Raw genomic sequence first — 19,773 nt, 5'->3', positions numbered from 1 at the left:
GTTTTTTTGGAGGTTTGGGATAGTTTACTCCTTGAGCCCATGAGAACAGCTTGTTGGTGTCTGGAGTCTCCAAGGCATGCATCTTTGTTCTTGATATTTCCCTGTTTCCCAAGGAGGAAGGCAACAGCCCTGTTTTATGTGATTACCAAAATTGACTTGCGGGAAGCTGATGTTGTTGTAAATGCTGCCATTATCCCAAAGTAGCCTCTGCATATGCTTCAGCCCGTGCCTGTCTTTCAGGCAGTCTGAGAAACTTGTAGCATTTACCATAACGATGATTCACAGTGCCCCGTCTTCCCTAATTAGCAGACCATCTGAGGATCGTGCAGGAAGATAAAGAAACCCAAATAATAAAGTGGAGTAAAGAGAATAGGTGTGTTCCTGTCAAAGAACACTCTAAGGTCCATAGTACAGCAGCTGCTCGTGGTGCAAAGCCTTCTTCACAGACGCTTCAGTAGGTATTGCTTTCATGCAGCCACATCACTTTTGAATCTCTGTCACATGTGCTTAAATGTTTCCACGCTGGGCCCAGGGAATGGGGTCCTGCAGTGCGTTGTGCTGTGCATGTGTATCAGGAGGCACAGGGGGCATTTTGTTCTTTTAATGAAATTTTCATTGCTTTTGCTCTTAGTACTTCAATGTCCTTTGCGTGTTCCTTTCCTGAGTAGATGTTGCACTCATATAGCAACGTATTGTACAGTTGCCGAAGTTTTAGCTGCTTCAGTCTTCTTGGCTATTACGTAGTGCTATTGTTATGGCCAGGGTTACAAAGCTATGCTGTTGTACATAAACGGCAAAGCTCTTTTTCCTGGCACGTGAGCAAGTGTTCGGTTTTGGGAAGCCAAGAGGTATGTGTGAGCTTTTTGTTAAGTGAGACCCACTGGGAGATGTGCAAGCAGCAGGAGCCTGAAGGGGAAACCAAGGCTGGACCTCAGTTCCTGAGGCCATGGTCTCTGGGAACAAGGAATTGGCTTTGGGCTCCAGTTACAAAGAGGGAATTGTCTGCAAGCTGTGTGTGACCACCTCTGTTCCAAAACAGGCATAAATTAAACAAGCAACACTCATAGTTGACCCATGAGCCGCATCACTGCTTTCTGGGATGCTGACCTGCGAGGCCATAGGCAGCTTCTATGCTGTGCCAGAAGGACAACGGTGTGTTTGTTCTCAGGCAGTGTGATTTACAATGGACCTTTCCAATTAGCCCCTAGAAATCAGCTGGTGAAGTTTCTCTGGAAGAGATCTTCAGCCACTTTGCAAACGGACACAGGCTGCAAGCATGGAAGCGTTGGCAGTCCAGGAATGGACCATGACAGTATTCACTTGCATCCTGCTTAGAGCATGAAAGATTTCCAAGTCAAGTGGAAGCTGCAGGATAACTGCTGGATGCAGCAGACCAAGTTAGGAGTTAGTCAAGGGCTCTTCTGATTCAGACCGCTATTGTTATGAATCCTCAGCGATGTTTGTTAACCCAGCTAGCTCTGTCCTTTTCCAGGGCCAGCAGCTCCAGTCACAGCACCTCTAGCAGCAAAATGTGCTTCTGGTATTATGGTGGGGTAACAACCCCATCTAGTTGCATGGGAAGAGTGTTGCCTACTGATTTGACAGTTGCATGTGCTGCAGTTCAGCATTTCTCATCTAACCCCCTCCTGATTTGGGGGATTGAGGGGAATGCCAGGACAGGTAAATAGAGCTGTGCTTCTGCTGGTTTTATCCTGTTTCTTTCAGTTGTTCTTGCATATTGCAGGCTCCTGAGACTGCTCTGCACAGGGCTGTTCAAAATGAAGTGTTCAGTTTGGGAGAACTGCCCAAGAGCCAAAAGGTGAGCACGTCAGAAATATTTTAATTTCTATTTTCTATTCTGCCTTCCACTGAACAACATCCTTGTACTTTTAAACATCAGTGAATCAAGGAAGGCAGATCTTCTGCTGGCAGAGCAGGAAGCTGAAACACGCAGAGACAGTGGTTTGCTCAAGGCTACATGACAATTAACTGGGAAAGTCCTTGCTCAGAACAAGAATGGGTCTCTTGTTTGTCTTTACAGTCGGTCCTCCAATATGAGACTAGCTCTGACTAATTAAAAGCAGAATTACACAGTGTGATCACCTCCTGCCCTCTAAAGAAATACAGAACAAAACCTGTCAGCGCTGCACCCTCACGCTGTGGGATAATGTGGGGCTGGCTGGCTGGTTACCTACTTAATTTATTTGGTTTTTCAATGTTTATTTTGGGCCTGATTGAAGCAGAATCATCCCATCCCCTCTGGAAATCAGCATCCTTCAGGCAAAATGTATAGCTTGGCTTGCAGGATACTTTTCAGTCCCGAGCATTTTTCGGTGGCTGCTGCGGTACTTCTACAAAATCGACTTCAGGTGTGACTTGTGTAAGCCTTGTGCACTCCTGTTCCCTCCTGGCAATCCCAGCAGCCTTCATGGGTGAAACCAGTGCCTGGTGGTGTAGAGAATTTGGGAGTGCTGATACTCGGGGACAGGTATGGCCTCGACCTATCTGGGAAGAAGGAAACATGTGGTCTGGTCCAGGATGGCATTGGTATTGATGCTACAGACCCATCAGCATCCTTCATGTTGAATGCTTGCATATTTTTAAGGACTATTGTAACACCAAGTGAGTAACAGTAAAATTCAGGCTGGTAAGATTTATTACTTTAATATTGGAGGGTTCCAGCTGATGCCAGATTAACATATTCATAGGGTTTTAGGAACCGCTTGGGTATTAACAGTTACCTTTTAATCTGAAATCTTTGCAAGAGTCTTGTGTCACTTCTGCACTAATGATTCAGCCTGTCTTTATAAGAGGTTGAATTTCTTTACATGGTGTTTTGAGACTAAATATGAAAGAGGGAAAATGGCCCTTAATTTTAACAAGTTCCCATTTGGTTTAACAGCTGCTGTGAGTTCTGTCTTGTCTTTTTGGCTGAATTTGCCACTTTGGCAGTGTGTTTCTGGCTGTCAGAGTCTTACAGAGTTCTAATGAAGTACGACACTTTTTTCTTTTCCCCACAGCTGTTATTTGTCATTTGATATAAATCTGCCTTGTTAGAGTTTTATTCCTGAATAAATGATAAAAGGACAGTTAGTATCAGAAGGCGGTGTTGGCATGAGAGTTTCTGCTTTGTTGCTAATGTAGAAGAAGCCATCGCTCTCCTTTTAAAGGATGTGTTATGTAGCTGAATTTGGGAAAGACTTTGAACTCCCGCAGGAAGCAAAGCCGGCCTCTTCCCCTGTTCTGCCCTTTGCTACTGCTTTGTCCTAATTAGCGGTTAAACTCCATGCCCTGCGCTCCTGGTGCTGAGATGCTGGCTTCTGGCAATCGCTCTGGGTCTGTTTTTCATTGTGGTGCAGTCAACACTGTGTGTTTCCCCGCTGTGCTCCCAAATGAAGGCTGCTACGTCTGCTGAGTTAGCAGAGGTGGGCCCACGCTCCTTGGGGTGCATCTTCCCCTCCCTGGAGCCGGGGAGATGTGACGGCCAGTGCTGGGTGATGGGATAGCCTGGGCACGGCGTGTCCCCGGGGAGGTTCTTGGGTGCCTCAGCCTGGAGAGTCTGCTGCGAGAGCTGGTCTCTGTTATTTTGTGTAACTCTGTTACTGAAGCTGCAAATCCTGGTTCCTTCTAGCTCTGACGTTACAAATAACTCCCTGGATTCCTTAGAATATGTACAGATACTTGACTGAGCTATTTGAGTCTGTTAAAAACTTCACGTGGTTGTGCAAGGGCGGTCCTGCTGGACTGAAGATTACCTCCTTGCTCTCAGAGGTGTTTCTTGAGCTGCCTAAATGAATGTACAGCCAATGTTGATGCGTTCCCATGCCTGACAGGGAAATGTACACCGTATCACGCCGTGCTGCCAGCTCTGCTCAGAAAGCAAAGAGCATTTGCTGGACTCCACTCAATTTCTCGTGAATGCGCAAAGCTCTCATCCATTTCCGACAATGCGCCAAGCAAATCTTTTGACAGAATTTCTGCAAAGCTTTTTGTAGTGCACGCTAAGCTCGCCTTAGATCTCCCTGTCCTGTCTGTGTTTCTAACAGCTTGCCTTTGGGGCTCCCTATGAAGAAGGAGGTGGGCAACATGCTGTGAGTTTTTGTTGCCTACCTTGATACGCCTGTGTTACACTCCTGCCGAGGACTAGAAATTCTTGTGCTTTCTAACCCTGTCAAATCAACCCCCTTTCAGGAAGGTATTTTTAATGATATGTGATATTGCAAATACCCTTAAGATTTCACGATGAATGTATGACATTGGTGTTTGCATTTGGACACAAGGACTTCTCACTACAAGACTCTGTATTAAGCACGTGCTTCATTTCATTCTTAAATCTTCTGTTACTTTGGAGTTTGTTGATAAACAAAAATACTTCATTGGGGACAGATAACAACATGGGATTTCAGCAATTAAATGAAAAATATCAGTGAATCCTACTAAGGAGAGGAAATGGAGGGTCACAAATGGTTCTGAAGAGACTGGGAGGCAGGAAGTAATATCTTACGCTTAATGAATGACAGCTCTTTAAAAACATGGTGCTGTTAGATAAAGAAAGTCTAGGAGTGGAGAAGAGGGCTTTTCAGAAATTGCAAAGAGTGAGTGAGGTTTTTCTTGTAGAAATTTAGGAGTCTTGACCATTTCTCTTGTCTTTGGAGAGGATGGCAAATGAAAGCGTGTCCTCTAAAACTGATAGAAATTCCAGCACTTCAGGAGCAAAAGGCAGTGTGAAAAGCTGTAGCTCTTCCTCTATTTTGCCCCTGCCTGGGGGGAGGTCATGCTGACTTAAAAGTGCTGTTGAGTTATTCCTTTGTTTCTGAGCTTGCTCAACCAGCACATGCCTAAAACCTTCGTTTTTAGCAAGCAGGGTGGAGGGCAGCTTAGATTTGACTAAGGGCAATGTTGATCTAGAAATGCTCCTTCTTGTCAGTAATTTTTAGGAGGAGACGCTGTGCCTGAGGGGGATGGTCAACTGACCTCCCAGGGTCCCTTCCAGCCCTGTTGTCGCTGATGGATTTCGTAGTCATACCCTTGGCCATACAAACACTGAAGGGGGAGCAGAGTCTCCCTTACCAACCACCAACTGGCTTAAAATGTCCACTCGGGGTTAGCGTTTAAAGGGTTGTGTGCAGCCCTTGCTAAGCCTCCCTGGCTCGGAATGGGAGTCATAAGGCTCAAGTTACACGTTACCACTTTGAAGTATCCTGGTATGGATGTTAAGTAGCTTCAGAGAGAAGAAATCTCTGTGATTTATTTCTTGCTGAGAAAAGTTCAATAGAGATAAAAAGGGAAAGGGGGGGGAAGTTTAAGGGGACACTAAAAGCACCATCACTTGATGGTGATTATACAACTCTAAAAGTAGGCTTGCCCGTATCACTACAGATGAGAAAGTAGGACTCGGGGGTATTTCAGGATTAGGCAATTGAACTAAGTAACTCAGGGTTTCTTTGGCTTAGGTGGATGGCCTTTTTTTCAGCATCTTTTATTCTTTCTTGTGGTTTTTTGCTGAGGGCAAAACATTGTGTAAGAGCAGAATCCAGTGATGCTCTTGTACTGGAAGCTGTCGATGGCAGAGGTGTCTGCCAGCATTGTCAGTTATGACCCACAAGTGCAAGATCTCCCTCTTAATGTGTGTATTGCTGCCTACAAGTACAGCTACTTACTTCAAGAGGTTCCTCCAGTAATTTAGGTGTCAGTCCCATGAAATCTTATTCTCCTTCAAGCCAGTTGGATATTAGCCACCATTAGACTCCCTCTTGAGATCAGTGTTAGAGCACACCCATTTGAACCATTTGTTCACATGGGCTCGTGTCGGAACATGTTTACTGTGGACTTTACTGCAAAAACATCTTGTCTCTTTTAATATACCCACCCATTGCACCTCAAAGATGATTAAGTTTCATAAGTCATTAGGAAAAAAACAGAAGCAGATGCCTTCCAGCAATACATTTGGGACTCCCTAGTCCAAGTTTCTCATATCATCCATCGTTTCTTGTTGCCCATCCTGTACTCAGCCTTGACATGAGTCCTGTAAACCCTGTGGAATATCTGGAGTGAAGCTTTTGCTGATGTTCTGGGAAACACTGTTTTTGGACTAATTTCTGGGAAAATGGAAAAGGTCCTTTAGGGCATGCATTGTTTTTTTGAGGTAATTTTTTCCAGTATCATTACTATTCTTATTGAATCAACTTTAACCGTTTGCATTGGACTTTTGCCGATGCAGTTGTATCAGAGTCCCTGAAGCGTTCCCAGGTGAAAGAAACTCTCCATTTCCAATGGGATTAGTAAATAGTTGTGAATGAAGCAGGTGGTCCAGAACAGATTTTCAGTTACAGTTCACATAGTCTTGACGAAGCCACCAAACCTTGGGTCTCTTTCTTTCCCCGTCTGTAATGTAAGGAATATTACTCCTCTTCCTAGCAGATTGTGAAGGCTGGATGAACAGTTCAGGTATGAACTGGATGAAATTCAGGTAGCTCAACCTCTTTCCTTGCCATGGGGCTGGATGCTGGGTTTGGAGGACTGACTAAGCACAGGAATGTAAGTAGCTTCCCCCAGATATGCTGCTTTTCTGTCTCTCATGGTACCATTTCTCTTCCAGCCTCATCCTCACTGCACACGTGTACTGTGGCAGTACCTGCTTCATTGCCAGGTCCAATGTGAAGCCACAGGAGAAAACAGTGTGAGCTGGAAGGAATGTCCATGGAGTGGACTAAATCTACCCCATGGGTTTTTTTTTATAACTTGCTTTTATAACTTTGGCCACAAAATGTTTGGAAAAAGTGTATTAAGGTCATCAGAAGAAAAGCCAATCGGTTACAGTGCAGCACTGTAAGGCATACCAGGACCATGCTGTAGCCTACAATGAGGCTATCACCTTGGAGATAAATGGGATCCCAATTATGCTTCTTTTTCCTAACTAGTGGCAACTGCTGTGCAAAAGCAGAATAAAGATCCTACCCTGATTATCATCCTGTTACTGCTTTAACACCTGAGCCTTCATTTAGGTAACCTTTATTCAGTTCAGTACTTAACTAGTAGACCCTCTCTTTTCAGTGCTAAAAAGATGAGCCGAAAGGAGCTGGTTTGTTACAGCGATTGGTGAAAATGCCATTTAAGAGAAAACTGGTATGTGCTCAGCCTGTCACCATTGACAGCGGGGTGTGCTAGCCTGTGCCCATGAGTCATTGTCGGTGAGGTCCTTGCTTGGCCAGTGAATTCCTCTACCCCAAGCCCAAATCGAGGAGGGTCTTTAGAAGGCCAGCTTCGGTTTAGGAAGGCATCCAGCCTTTGACTGATCAGATCATGGGGTGTCAGGGTACAAACTTGGTGCGTCAGAGAGGAAGCCCCAAGTAGGTTAAGTCCAGAGAATATCTAAGAGCGCCAAGGGGAGAGTAAAGATGGAGAGAAACAGGCCTGCTTTCCCTCCATCTCCTGCCAGCCATGTTTTCAGCATGTTTACTCAACACGTTGTTTATAGCAAGAGGAGGAGGATGCTGTGTAATTACAGTGAGGACAGATTTAACAGCTAAGGCAAATTAAATGCAGCTCTGTTACAGCAGACTGCAGTGTTCATTTGCCTGTGAGCAAGTCTGCTTTCCCCCGCAAGTTCTGCATCCTGCAGCTCCCTGCATGATGGCTCTCTTCCTTACATCCCTGCGTTCCCCTCTCTTTGGACTTTGACACCTGCTTGCAGGATGGTTTTTCTTAATTAATAAACCTAAGATTTTCCCTGTAATACTGTAAGAAAAGTGCAGACTGGTACAACTTCAATTTCATGCTTTTCAAGACAGCTTGCAGAGGTAGCAGATTGACAAGCCCACTTGCACTGGGTTTGTTTCAGATTTGCCCTACCCATGTGAGATCAAATTCTGGTTCAAGGAATGGCAATTCTTTACCCTCTCCAAAACAGACGAGAAAGGAATTTCAGCTAAATAGTCTGTATGGCACAGACTAATCTGTCTTGGCAGTGGAGAACAGGAATTCATGAACTTCCTGAGGAGGCAAGATTTGCTGGGAAGGGAAACAACCCTCCTTAGACCAACCCAGAGTGGGAAAAGCGGATAAGCTTCCTCGGGGCACACAAGCCCATCCCACCATCCCTGAGCTGAGGACGCTCAGAGCACAGCTGCTCTATCTTAGCGTGTGTACCCAGCATCACTCTGTTCTGTTAGCTCAACTCTTCTATTACCATTCCTCTAATTATTGATTTAGGCTTAGTTATTTCATATGTTGATTACTTTTTTGTCTAAAAATGGCCTCTATCTTTATATGGCAACTGACTTTTTTTAATGTTAGTCTTGTTCTTGTTGGACAGGGTGCTAGAGGGGGTACTGATGCCAGGATCAGTATGTGTTAGAGGTCTGTCCTAAACCTCCATTAGAAAGTGAGTCTGGATTTGGGACAGCATTTTGTGTTGTGCTGGTCTGTGTCCAGACTGGCCATGGTCTGAGCTCACCTTGTTCTCTCCTGAAGTTAGGTACTGTACAATACTACTTTGTTTCAAGTCTGAATCTTTAAAAAGGATATTAAGGTGTATCTTGAACAGGGCATCTGAATTTGGTATTACAGCATCTAATGCAGCCCAAAAGTGAACTTATATGTGTGCCCAAACAACCCTTATAAAAAGCGTCTTTAAGTCTTCATAGGAAAGCTGGCTGCTTTGAGTCTCCACCTCTTTGCCTCGGAGAGTCCTCACCTCACACAACTCCTTTGGTCTGTCCTAAGGCTTAACCAACAGACCAGCCACAATCTGAAAAGGTGTTGCCTGTAGCAGACTTGGACAAGATTTGGTCCAGAATGAGTTAAAGGATAAATGTCCTTCACTGATGGAAACATTTTTGTGTGGTGATTTTTTTTTTTTTTAAATAGCTTCATCATTTCCATATACAACTCAAAAGAGTTACAAGGGAAAAAATTGCCTCCGATCCCCACCAACTAACCAGAAAGAGCTGGGACTGGAGAGAGGCTCAACCCTGGGATTGCAAGGCTGGGAGGCCAAAATAAGCTGTTAGCTCTGGCAGGGTAATATCTGCTCCTTGCAGTGGAGGTCCATGAGTGTAGCGACTGGTGCTGTCACTAAGGTTTAGTCAACAAACTGTGCTGGTGAAGCACAAGGAGGAGCAGCGGCCAGCTCCTGGGCTCAGCTGTGTTGGTTCGGCAGGTCTCACCAGGGCAGTCAGACATGACTTTTATTGCTAAAATCAGCTGTGTGTTCAGATCTGACTATATGCTCTGCCTGACAGCTGCCTAGGAATCGGTTGCTTGCACATAGCTCCTTTCCAGGCCAGAAACACACTTTGACCAGCACCAATAGCAAAAGAGCATTATTAAGTCTATTAAGCCTGAGTTCACAGATTTTATTTTAGAGTAGTAACAGATGGCAAATGGTGGCGATACAGCTGCTGGGACTGGGAGAGCATGGTTGCTGGTTTGTCATTTCAATGGATGCTGGCAATAATTCACATTTATGTTTATACAGGGCCTTTCCTTTTTTTCAGAGCACTTTACAAACCAGTTGATAAATAATGGGCTTGGAGTTAACGTGGGCTGGTAGAGCTCGTCTGTGTGTTCGTGTGGCCAGTGTGTGAGGGTAAACATAAGGGCATCAGCCTTCACTCCCTACACAGCCTGGATGGGAATTAGGCAGCTGCTTAAAATCACATAGTACCACTCAGCAGGGATTTCAGGCAGAAAAGGCTGGTAAACAGCTGGAATTCAGAGGGTGGCACTGGTAGCCAGGGTGTCAAGTGGGAGTTTGGGTACCTGGACTCGCTCTGCTATGGCTGCAAGAGGTTTTGTTTAGACCCTTCCCAAAGACCTGGCGTCTCCCACAACGAGCTGCTGTAGGGAACAGGTAGCCATCAGCCACGCTGTCCTTGCAGAGTCAGACACTGCAGCCAGCGCCGCGCGGGCTCAGCTGGCACCGGCGGAGGTGCTGAGGGTTCCTCTTGCTCGGCGCAAATTGGAGGGTGGCCCCAAGGGCCTCCTGCCTCTGACACTGGCTCTCCATCAGCCTTGCTGGGATGTGCTGTGAAGGCAGGCGGCGTTTCCGAGCCCATCTTTATCCCAAGCATTTGGAAGTGTTACAGGGAGCAACTGAGTTTTTAAGTTGATCGGCTTGCTATCTCATAGCCTTACTGCAGGCTATGAGTTTCATGGTCGTAACAGTTAAATGACAGGAGTCCTGGGCACATAACCAGAAGGGGTAATTTTTTAGCACTTTTTTTGTATATATTAAGAGCTAGATCAAGACCACCACTTATTCGTCCTCCATTACTAGCAGATCCAGTTGCTGTAATTGCATCCAGGAGAAACATCACACTAACAAGAGCTAAGTTTAGAAATCCAGAAGAATTGCAGCATCGTGGTTTTCCCTCATGTGAAGGGTCAGAAGTTCCAGGAAAACACAGGAAGAAGTCATTAAAAGGCACATAAATGAACAGAAAACGGTATTTTTAAAAAGTTGAAAATTGTTGGAGGTAGGTAAAATGTCAACTTTACGTAGTTTCCCCTTTCTTGATAGTATCTTCAGATCATCTTTTCGGGAAGGTGTGCCTAAGCTGAGCAGGAGGTGTTAGGATTAATGTGGAGTAACAGGGGGAAGCTCTCCAAACAGTGTTTCTCTGAGATGGTCTAAAACTTCTTTTTGTTTTTAAAATATCTGAAACTCTGAAAATGGGGAAGTTGCTCTGCACTGGTACCGAAAGAGGGCTGACCCCTTTTTAAAGGTCTAGAAGAAGACGTAATTAAAATTATTTTTATTCAGTCAAGTGAATGTCCACCAAGGGAAAAATCACCTCCTTACATTGTTTCCAATGTAATGGTAAGTGATATAAGGAAAGATATGAAATCATGCGAGCAGGGCTGGTCTCTAGTTTCCAGCCCATTTCCACAAACTTCTGAGCTCAGATATGACTGAATCTGGCTGGCCTTAGCCAAATGAAAGTTACGAATCTCTGGGGTGTAAATACTGCAAATGATTGCCCTTCGCTGCATTCAATTAGAGCAGCTGAAGGCATGGCTCAAATATGTTTTTGACAGCAATACAATTAAAAGGTCATGACCTAAAAGCAAGTCTAAAATCCCGTAATCCAGTCCTCCACCTGGCAGTGTAAGAAATTCCTTTCTTTAACCATCAGCCAAAATAATATATGGCGCATAACAAAATAAATGTAATTGAAGTGCTGGGGAGCTGGTCCTTTCTACTTCAGTAAATACCGTGAGGTTTTTCTCCTCCTGGAAGCAGGTCCAGAGGGAAAGGCAGCTTTCACACAACCGTGGTGATATACCGATGAGATGGCTAATGAAGCTTGCAGTTGTGATGCTGAAACGTCTGGTCATGGAAGGGTGCAGGAGGAGGCTGAGAGTTCTTTTTGCAGACTGGCTCCTGCTCTGCCTTGGCCTTGCTCCTGTGCGGATGCAGGGCTGGCACAAGGCAGGGAGCAGCACTAAGTGCCCACAGTTTTCCCATAGGGAATGATGCCAGTAAACCAGGTAACGGTTGGTAGCCCAGAGCATACTGCTGGTCTCTGGCTGCACGATTGTGCTGAGAGATCTCAAAGGACTTTTGCCAGGAAAAAGTTAAATTATCCTGGAGTTTTATGCTTTTGTCTAGGACCTTCATGGTGTCCTTAAATTGGATATTTCCATGTTTTCTAACCTTACGCCCTAAGGTTGCTGTGGGCTGGCAATACCTCCTGTCCTGTCTGTTCATTACCCTCTGTATCGTTTTATGCAGCACAGTCAGAATTTGAGACCAGCTGGCAGCCCAACTGCATTGTCTGTTTAATGGCAGGAAACCAGGCTTTATCCCCCTCTGAATCCTGATGGAGTAATGATAACAGATAATTGATTGAATGCTTTTTCCTTTCTTTTGTTTATTCCTCTCTTTGAACAGATTCCCTAAATACACAAATAAAATCCTCAATTAAAGTTTGTGGATTAATGAATTGAACAACAGATTTTTTTTTTTTTTTCTTCTTGGTTGGATCTCAGGGAGAGTTTCTCTGATTTTCACTTGTGCTCCCCTGTCAAACATTTTCAGTTGTCAAAATGGTTAAGTACACGCTGGGCTGTTGTACAGGCATGTCAGATGCATCACTGCTTATCAGAATGCTGAAAAGAGATAACAATTAACAGTCTGGGATTTCTCATGTGCCATTTTGTTGCTGCGTGTGAGGTGTTCACAGTGCCCTGGAAGCCAAGCACTTGCATGGAGCAGTGACATGGGTCATAGTCCCCTATAGAAGGATGGTTCTTAATGCCCTTTGATGGGGTAAACACTGTCTTCCTGGGAGTGATCCTTTAAAGCTTGTGATGTAAGAAATGCCTGTCAGAGTGAGGGCTGCAAGATCAGGATCCCCAAACACCACAGTGTTATTATCTGTCTAAATTACAGCAGTATATGGTCAATATGACTGCACATGCTCAATGGTATCTTTATATTATAAAAAGAACAAAATTGGTCTGAAAGCATATTCTGTGAACTACAACTTAGCTTGCAGAACCGAGCACGCACTTCATGTCTGCAGATTGGAGGTTAGTGAAATACAAGCAAACACACAGCGAGTGGCAGGTAAAAACAAACAAGAAAAGAAGGCTATCAAAGCTAATAGAGAGTCTTGTTGCATGCTGAATAAAGCTTTTATGACTTCATCCTTTTGCTTGGGGCAAACAGTACATTTTGTTTCTGCTTTGCAGTGAGCGTAAGCTTTGGAAGGTTAAATAGAGAGTATTAGGTTATGGTAAGTGGTCATCAGAGGCTTGCTTTACAGTCATGGCCCGTTAAATTGTTTACTGAACCTTATTATATATATCTCTCTGAGGTTGATGTGGGTCTTCATTCCAGTTTATCTCCTTGTAGACATGAGTCTGTTGAGTTTTTCATAAAACCTGAAAGGACAAACATAAAGTTTAAGATGCTTTTTATTATAAGCCACAAATAGTAAGGTGTCACCACAAACATACCAGTCACCCCAATAAACTTTTAGCATTATGTCATTGTGTATCTTAGCACTTTTTTTCTCAACATATAGGTTTTTATACCTGCTGTTCCACAACTGTCAGTTATTCTGGCTGCAGCTGGACAGACGTCAGGGTCTGACCTCACTGCTGGGAAGAGGTGGGGACTGGTCATGCAGTGAGCCCCCATGGCACTCATGTCCATCATGCTCACGGGTCAGCTTCTCACCTGCTGGCCTTGAGGCTGTTGTATGTAGTTTTGTTTGCCTCAAAATGCTGTGCTGGGCACCAGCTATTTGGGAGCAACTTGGATGCCTGCAAGGTGGCTGACAGGAAGGGGCAACCTGGACGGCAAAGCCCTCTTTCCTCCTTAGTTGGAGCTGGACTCTGCCAGGTGAGCAGAAGTTGATCTGCAAAACTGTCTCTTTGCTTTGGTACAACTCCTATCACTCAGGACATTTCAATTTGAGCATTGGGTTTACAGATAACAGTGTTAACTTCAGGCTGCATTGAGCATCTGTATCTTGTTAACCTGAAGCAAACAGTTCTGTAATATTTCAGCAAGAGGTTTATATGGATAACAGAGAACAAGAGTTTGGGGTGCTTGCTTTGGACATTTTGAGATGTAGAAAAATAGCCAATTTTCAGAAAAATATTTTACCCCCTCTCCCCCCTTTTAACCTTGCTTCTAGGTTCAGGGTACCTAAACCACAGCCCATGTATGCTGAAGGCCAGCCCACAGCTGCTGTGTGGGAACAGCAGGGAGAGGCTAGATCTCTGCAACTGGAGCTTGTGCACCGAGGGATTTCCACCAGCCTCTTGAGGCAGGCAGGGCCAATGACCCTTGTATTTGTACAGCGATGCTCAGTTAATCTCTGTAGAAGAATGATGTCCTTTTGTATGAATGTCAGGTGCTGCTCGGGCAGCCTGCCACTGAAGACCTTTACAGATGTGCTTTATTGATTTGCAGAACTCATCGTGGTATTTCCACATTTCCTAGCACCAGGACTTGACAGTAAGTCCTCGGATAACCTGTGTTGTTGGGCAATCCAGGCAAAATGAAAGGCAGGGCAGGGAACTGCTGGAATACAGGAGCAGGCTGTTGGAGTGAGCAGAAACAGAGATTAGAGAAGTATAGGAGGGAGGAGGGGAGCTCAAAGGCAGCAGTACTAGGGCAGAAGATGTTCTGGGATAAATTGCCTTTTGTATTACTTGCTCATGCTTATAATCTGCTCTGCTGCTGGGAGTCAGGTTGTTTTGTGGTTTTTTTCCCCAAACAATTTGTGTATCATACCTCTGTAATGTATAGCTTTGTGTTGGACCTCTCTAATGTAAAAAGATTTAGTTTCTCTGAAAAGGTGGCCGGGTCCGTGTTACCAGTATGCTTGTGACAGACTTGCCCTTCTCCACCATTCATGCTTCTTCATGTACAACTCCATAACTGGGGGATAGAGCACAGTGGCACACAAACCAATTTATACTAAGTAGAAGTTAAAAGCAGGACGGAAAATGTGAAAGCTAATAAGGAAATATAGTCACATGCCAACAAAAAGAAAAAGATACATCTGAAAATAGTGTCACAGAAGCAGATAATTTTAAATTTGAGATAAAGTCCTGTTGGTATTATTTATGGGCAGGACTTCTTTGGTTTATAGTGGAAAAATGTAAAAAAAAATACAGTAGTGAAGATCATTGGCAGGAGACTGTTCTTTACCTTCCCTAAAAGCCACACATTAGGTGGCTTCCCATTCTGCAATGTTTTTGGGAGCGAGGGTCCGATCTCATCCTACAGAGGACAAGGACGTGAGCCTTTGGCCACAGGGCCCACTACACAGTGGTTTCATAGCAAACTAGGCTATGCGAGGCTGAAGCAATGTTTAACTCAAGTTACTCTTATTTTAATAATTAGCCAGCAGCCAGTTCCCATACTTTGAAGGGCATGTTCTGCTTTGGAGGCATGCAATATGCCTCCTCTTTTTAGTATTCAGTTGTTAAAAATGCACTGATTTTCAGGACTGACTTGCAAGTGGCTGTTATATGGGTCTGACCTCCATGTTCGTCTCACCAGAAGAAAAATATGAAGTTGACCACATTGCCAAATAAAATGGAAGATAGTTTTTTTCTTCTGTGAAATAGTACCGAGTGAACTTTTCTGACCTGATTTTCAGGGACCCGACACCCTGCTGGGGTGATAGGCCTTCTAGCTGATAGGAGAGCCAAGACTGCAAGGTGAAATCACAGAGCAAAGGATGGCAGGTTTGCTCTCCAAGTAAAGGGGGAGATTATTCTTGTCTTGATTAAACCATCTCATTTTCTCCCTGCTGGAGCAATATGCAATGAAATGGTGTCAAAATAATACACACAATACTGTGCTCTTGGATTGAATCTAAACCACTAAGTCCATCCTGTGAATATTATTTTTACAGATTTTTTTTCTCCCTCTATTTTTACTTCCTCCCAACTATTCAAGTTAGTGAAGAAAGACTGACAGAGACTGCTTATTTCTCCCAGCAGCTGGCAGTGATGTGAGGCTAATAATTTTCCCTATGATTTTGCTAAGCTTTGGATTAAATCCACTGATGTGCTGTCTTAAGTAGGGACTATCCAGCTTTGTTCTGCTTTGCCTGATTCGGAACTGGGTGTTGAGTGTGGCTGTCTTTCATCCCCAGCAAATGCAGAGGCTTGGTCTCCAACCGCCTGTGTATATAAATGTGTATCCAAGCAGGACAGGTCCAGTGAAGAGGGAGGGTTGTAGTCCCATGAGTGGAGTCTGCCTCCAGCATCCTCTGGAAGTCTCCTAAATTGGGTTGCTGATACCTCTCTGTCTCTGTTTTGGTGTCTTGAAAATTGTTTTGGAAAACATTTCCAAAAGGAAATTCTGGTGCTGGGGACACACGTTGGTTTTTGTTGAAGTGTGTATTTTTGATTGAATGAATAGAAGGTTTGCTGCAGAAGAGCATTCCCTCTCTAGGGTGCCTGCGTGCACGCTAAGCCTGACCACAGGTGGTTCTGCCCTTGACAGTGGGCATAAATAGAGTTAATTATATGGGGACCAGGTTCAGTGACTGCATTTTAAAATGGTCTAAGTAAGATATTAAATCAGCAAAAAAGCAGCACTGAAGCACAGCAGCCACAGAAGTTGTGTGCTGTGGTAAACCTGTGTATGTGAAATCTCTCTCTAAAAAGATTTCAGCACTTCACATGACCTTTGCTAATACTTATTTTTAAATGACGCTTTGTGTCAGCTCTCTCAGCTCCACACTGCCATGGGCTATTCTCAAGTCTGGACTGTTTTCCAGTCAGCGTGAAGTGGACTCTGCTGCCTGATACGAACTGTTGACTTGTCCTGATAGTTTTTGTTGGCAGCAAGCATAGTGATGAGCCAACTGCAATGGCAATGCGGCCGTGATTTCTGCCAGCCCTTGGGTGTATTTTCCAAATACTGAAGCCAGTGACCTAGCTGAGATCTTGGAGGGTCCTTTCATGGATACTACAGGAAAAGACCTCTTTTTAGTGTTTTTTTCATATAATCTGGTAGACAGCAGGATATGAGGGTTTGAAGAGAAGGTGCAGGTGTGATCAGCTGGCTGGGATGTTGCCTGTAACACATAGGGGCATAGGTGTTAACACCTTAAACGTGTTAAGCATAGCCTCTACTGGTACTCTAGTAATACTGTCTTTCCTGACACTGCAGATATATCTGAAGGTAGTAGACTTAGGAAAAACAACTACTTTTTCTAGAGTGCTGTCCTCTAACTGCAATGTTGAGTGCCTCCTGAAATGACAATTTTTCTAGTCATCAAAAAGCTGAATATTGACAGATGTCCTTTTCATCATTATAGCTGGTCCTGTAGTTACACCAGTTCCCAGAAGACCTCAAGGTCCTTTTCTTAATGCACTCCTCTACTCTGACTGGCAAACTGAACAGGAAGGCTTTTGCCTACCTAAAAATACACCACTCATAAAATGAGCAGTAACTGCTGTTAGGAAGTCACTGGTTGCTCAGGTCATTGGCGGCTTCTCCGCACAGTGGAGTTGATAGGTGTTGTCCCACACAATGTGCCATTTTCAATCCAGCAAGGCTTAAATTATTTTATATTTGCACAGACTCTCAACTCTCTTTGTTTTAGAGCCTAAATGAACAACCTGCAGCACATACTCTGCAGAGGTGGCTGACAGTAGCTTATTAATCATATTTCCTGCCCGGGCCAGACAGTGTAGGAGTGACTGACCTTCCATATTGCATTGGACAACTTTAATATTAAAGGAGCAGGAAAACATACCAAATAAGATAAGCACATAAAGGCTGGCTGCACCATGACTCCTGGAAGAACACGTGCTCCTTAGCATGAACACTGCAGAGGAAGAACACATGCTCCTTAGCATGAACACTGCAGAAATTCTGGTGAAAACATACCTGTTCACATGCAAAAGACCAAAAAAAGACCTTTCCTGTGCAACTGCTGTCAGTGCAATGAATAAACCACTGAAAACTTAACCTGCCTGCTCCAGTTCTTTGGCCCATGACGGACAGATCTTGTGTAAAGTGTCACTATGTGATGTTATAGAAAGTATTGTGTCCTATAGAGTATTTAAAGGAGTGAAGTTCTCTGCAGGACAGCGAATCCTGGGTGGCTGCCTGGTGACTACAGTCGTGCTGGCTGATTAACAAGGAGTGCAAAATCCTTCTCTCCTACACAACTTAGAGGAATGCAGGAACCTGACCCACAGCTATAGCTGAGTTAAGGGTAGCGCTTCCAGTTTAGAAATTTCTTAAGAAGGAATATGCAGGTTAATCATGCCTAGTTACTCTCCATTGCTGTCACTAGTAGAGCAAAGTCTTATTTTCCAGGGTTTCAAATTCCAAACCGAGCGTAGAGTGAAGCCTGTGAGAAGAGTTAGGCCTAAAGAGGAGTTCTGAGTTGCAAGTTGTCTATCTGGACCTACACTAACCTCTCACAGTCTCTTCTCCTTTTTTGCAGGCAACATCTTTGTCGTCAGTTTGTCTGTCGCAGACCTTGTGGTTGCGGTTTATCCCTACCCTCTGATCCTGAGTGCCATTTTCCATAATGGATGGACCATGGGAAATGTTCATTGCCAGATAAGCGGGTTCCTGATGGGCTTAAGTGTCATCGGGTCCATTTTCAACATCACGGCGATTGCAATCAACCGCTACTGCTACATCTGCCACAGCCTTCGGTATGACAAGCTCTTCAACCTGAAGAACACCTGCTGCTATCTTTGCCTGACCTGGATACTCACAGTGGTGGCAATTGTGCCAAACTTCTTCGTTGGCTCCTTGCAGTACGACCCCCGGATTTACTCCTGCACCTTTGCCCAGACGGTGAGTACATCATACACCATCACAGTGGTGGTGGTTCACTTTATTGTCCCACTGTCCATCGTGACATTTTGCTACCTACGGATCTGGATTTTGGTGATTCAAGTCAAACAGCGGGTGAGACAAGACTGCAAGCAGAAGCTCAGAGCAGCTGACATTCGGAATTTCTTGACTATGTTTGTGGTTTTTGTCCTTTTTGCTGTGTGCTGGGGACCGTTAAACTTTATTGGCCTTGCTGTTTCAATTAATCCTTCAAAAGTGCAGCCACACATTCCAGAATGGCTTTTTGTCCTGAGCTATTTTATGGCCTATTTTAACAGCTGCCTCAATGCTGTGATCTATGGGCTTCTTAACCAGAATTTCCGGAAGGAGTACAAAAAGATACTGCTGACACTCCGGACTCCCAGGCTGCTGTTCATCGATGTGTCCAAGGGTGGGACAGAAGGGATGAAAAGCAAGCCATCCCCAGCTGTAACAAACAACAACCAAGCTGAAATACACTTATGAGTCAGAACAGTACTATTTATTCTGGATTACAGTTGTATATATAATATATAAGAGCCTTTCTATGTGTGCATTTCACAGCTGGTGTTGCTGGGCCCCTCACTGAAGGAAGGAATCTGCTTCTCACGCAAGGAAGGAGTCTGCTACCTTTCATGCTTAGCTTATGGCTGCGACATCAAGGCTTTGAGTAAGGATTTTCAGAATGGAAATGACTGATCTTTATCCTTTTTTTTTTCATATGCCATCTTTCACCGTGTGCCTAATTAATAGGTTTGGTTGCTTTTGCCACAAGCATGCCAATACCCTCGAAAAGGGAAGTGTTCAGAGTGCATGGAGAAATGCAGTTATGCTTGAAATGCAACCTCCAAGAGCTGGCAAAATCGCCATGTATTACAAACAAACCTTTCTCCCCTCCCTCTGAATTCTATTTTTTTAGCATTAACATAACCCAAACTATAGCAAACGAAGTGTAAACTGCATGAATTTTACCTTTTCAGTTAGGTAACAGTATTAGCGAGCAGGCATACATATGGGCATGATGACTTCCACTGTGTGTGCTTTCTTTTTTCTTTTCTCTTAAGATTTAGAAGCTAGCCTGGGCTATATGTGAGGCAGGCAAAAGCCAGACCTAGTGAGTGTCTGATGCACTCATTTTAATTGAATATCTACAGATATTAATATCCTTGCACTCTCCTTCCCAGGCCATGAGTAAGAGTATAACGTATGACATAATCTAATTGCAGGAAGATACTTGGAGCCTGATTCTAATTTAGGCAGTATCCTGTCATGGCCAGCATTCATTCCAAATGTCTTTCAGAAGTCCCTGCCACATGAACATCATAAAAAAGATGAACATAGCAGAGTCCCATCTGTTTAATGCAGATGCCGGCTTTTAAGTTCCAGTAATATTTACACTTGCAGACAAAGGGAGAAGGGGAAGGAAGTCTTTGTTCCAAACACCTCTCCTT

At 44.2% G+C, this 19,773-nt stretch overlaps 1 protein-coding gene across 1 annotated transcript in view; it reads left to right on the top strand.

Moving 5' to 3' along the window:
- GPR50 (G protein-coupled receptor 50) overlaps window positions 1-18,981 on the top strand; it is a 44,954-nt gene extending 25,973 nt beyond the window's left edge. Inside the window, exon 2 of the mRNA XM_052813945.1 lies at window positions 17,943-18,981. Within this exon, the coding sequence (XP_052669905.1) occupies window positions 17,943-18,808 (866 nt within the window). The 3' untranslated portion in view covers window positions 18,809-18,981. The remainder of the gene's footprint in view (window positions 1-17,942) is intronic.
- Window positions 18,982-19,773: the final 792 nt, after the last annotated feature.

This window comes from Harpia harpyja, chromosome 18, assembly GCF_026419915.1.
Source record: "Harpia harpyja isolate bHarHar1 chromosome 18, bHarHar1 primary haplotype, whole genome shotgun sequence".
NCBI lineage: Eukaryota > Metazoa > Chordata > Aves > Accipitriformes > Accipitridae > Harpia > Harpia harpyja.
The sequence above is the reverse complement of the archived record's forward strand: the minus strand, read 5'-3'. Positions and strand labels throughout refer to the sequence as shown.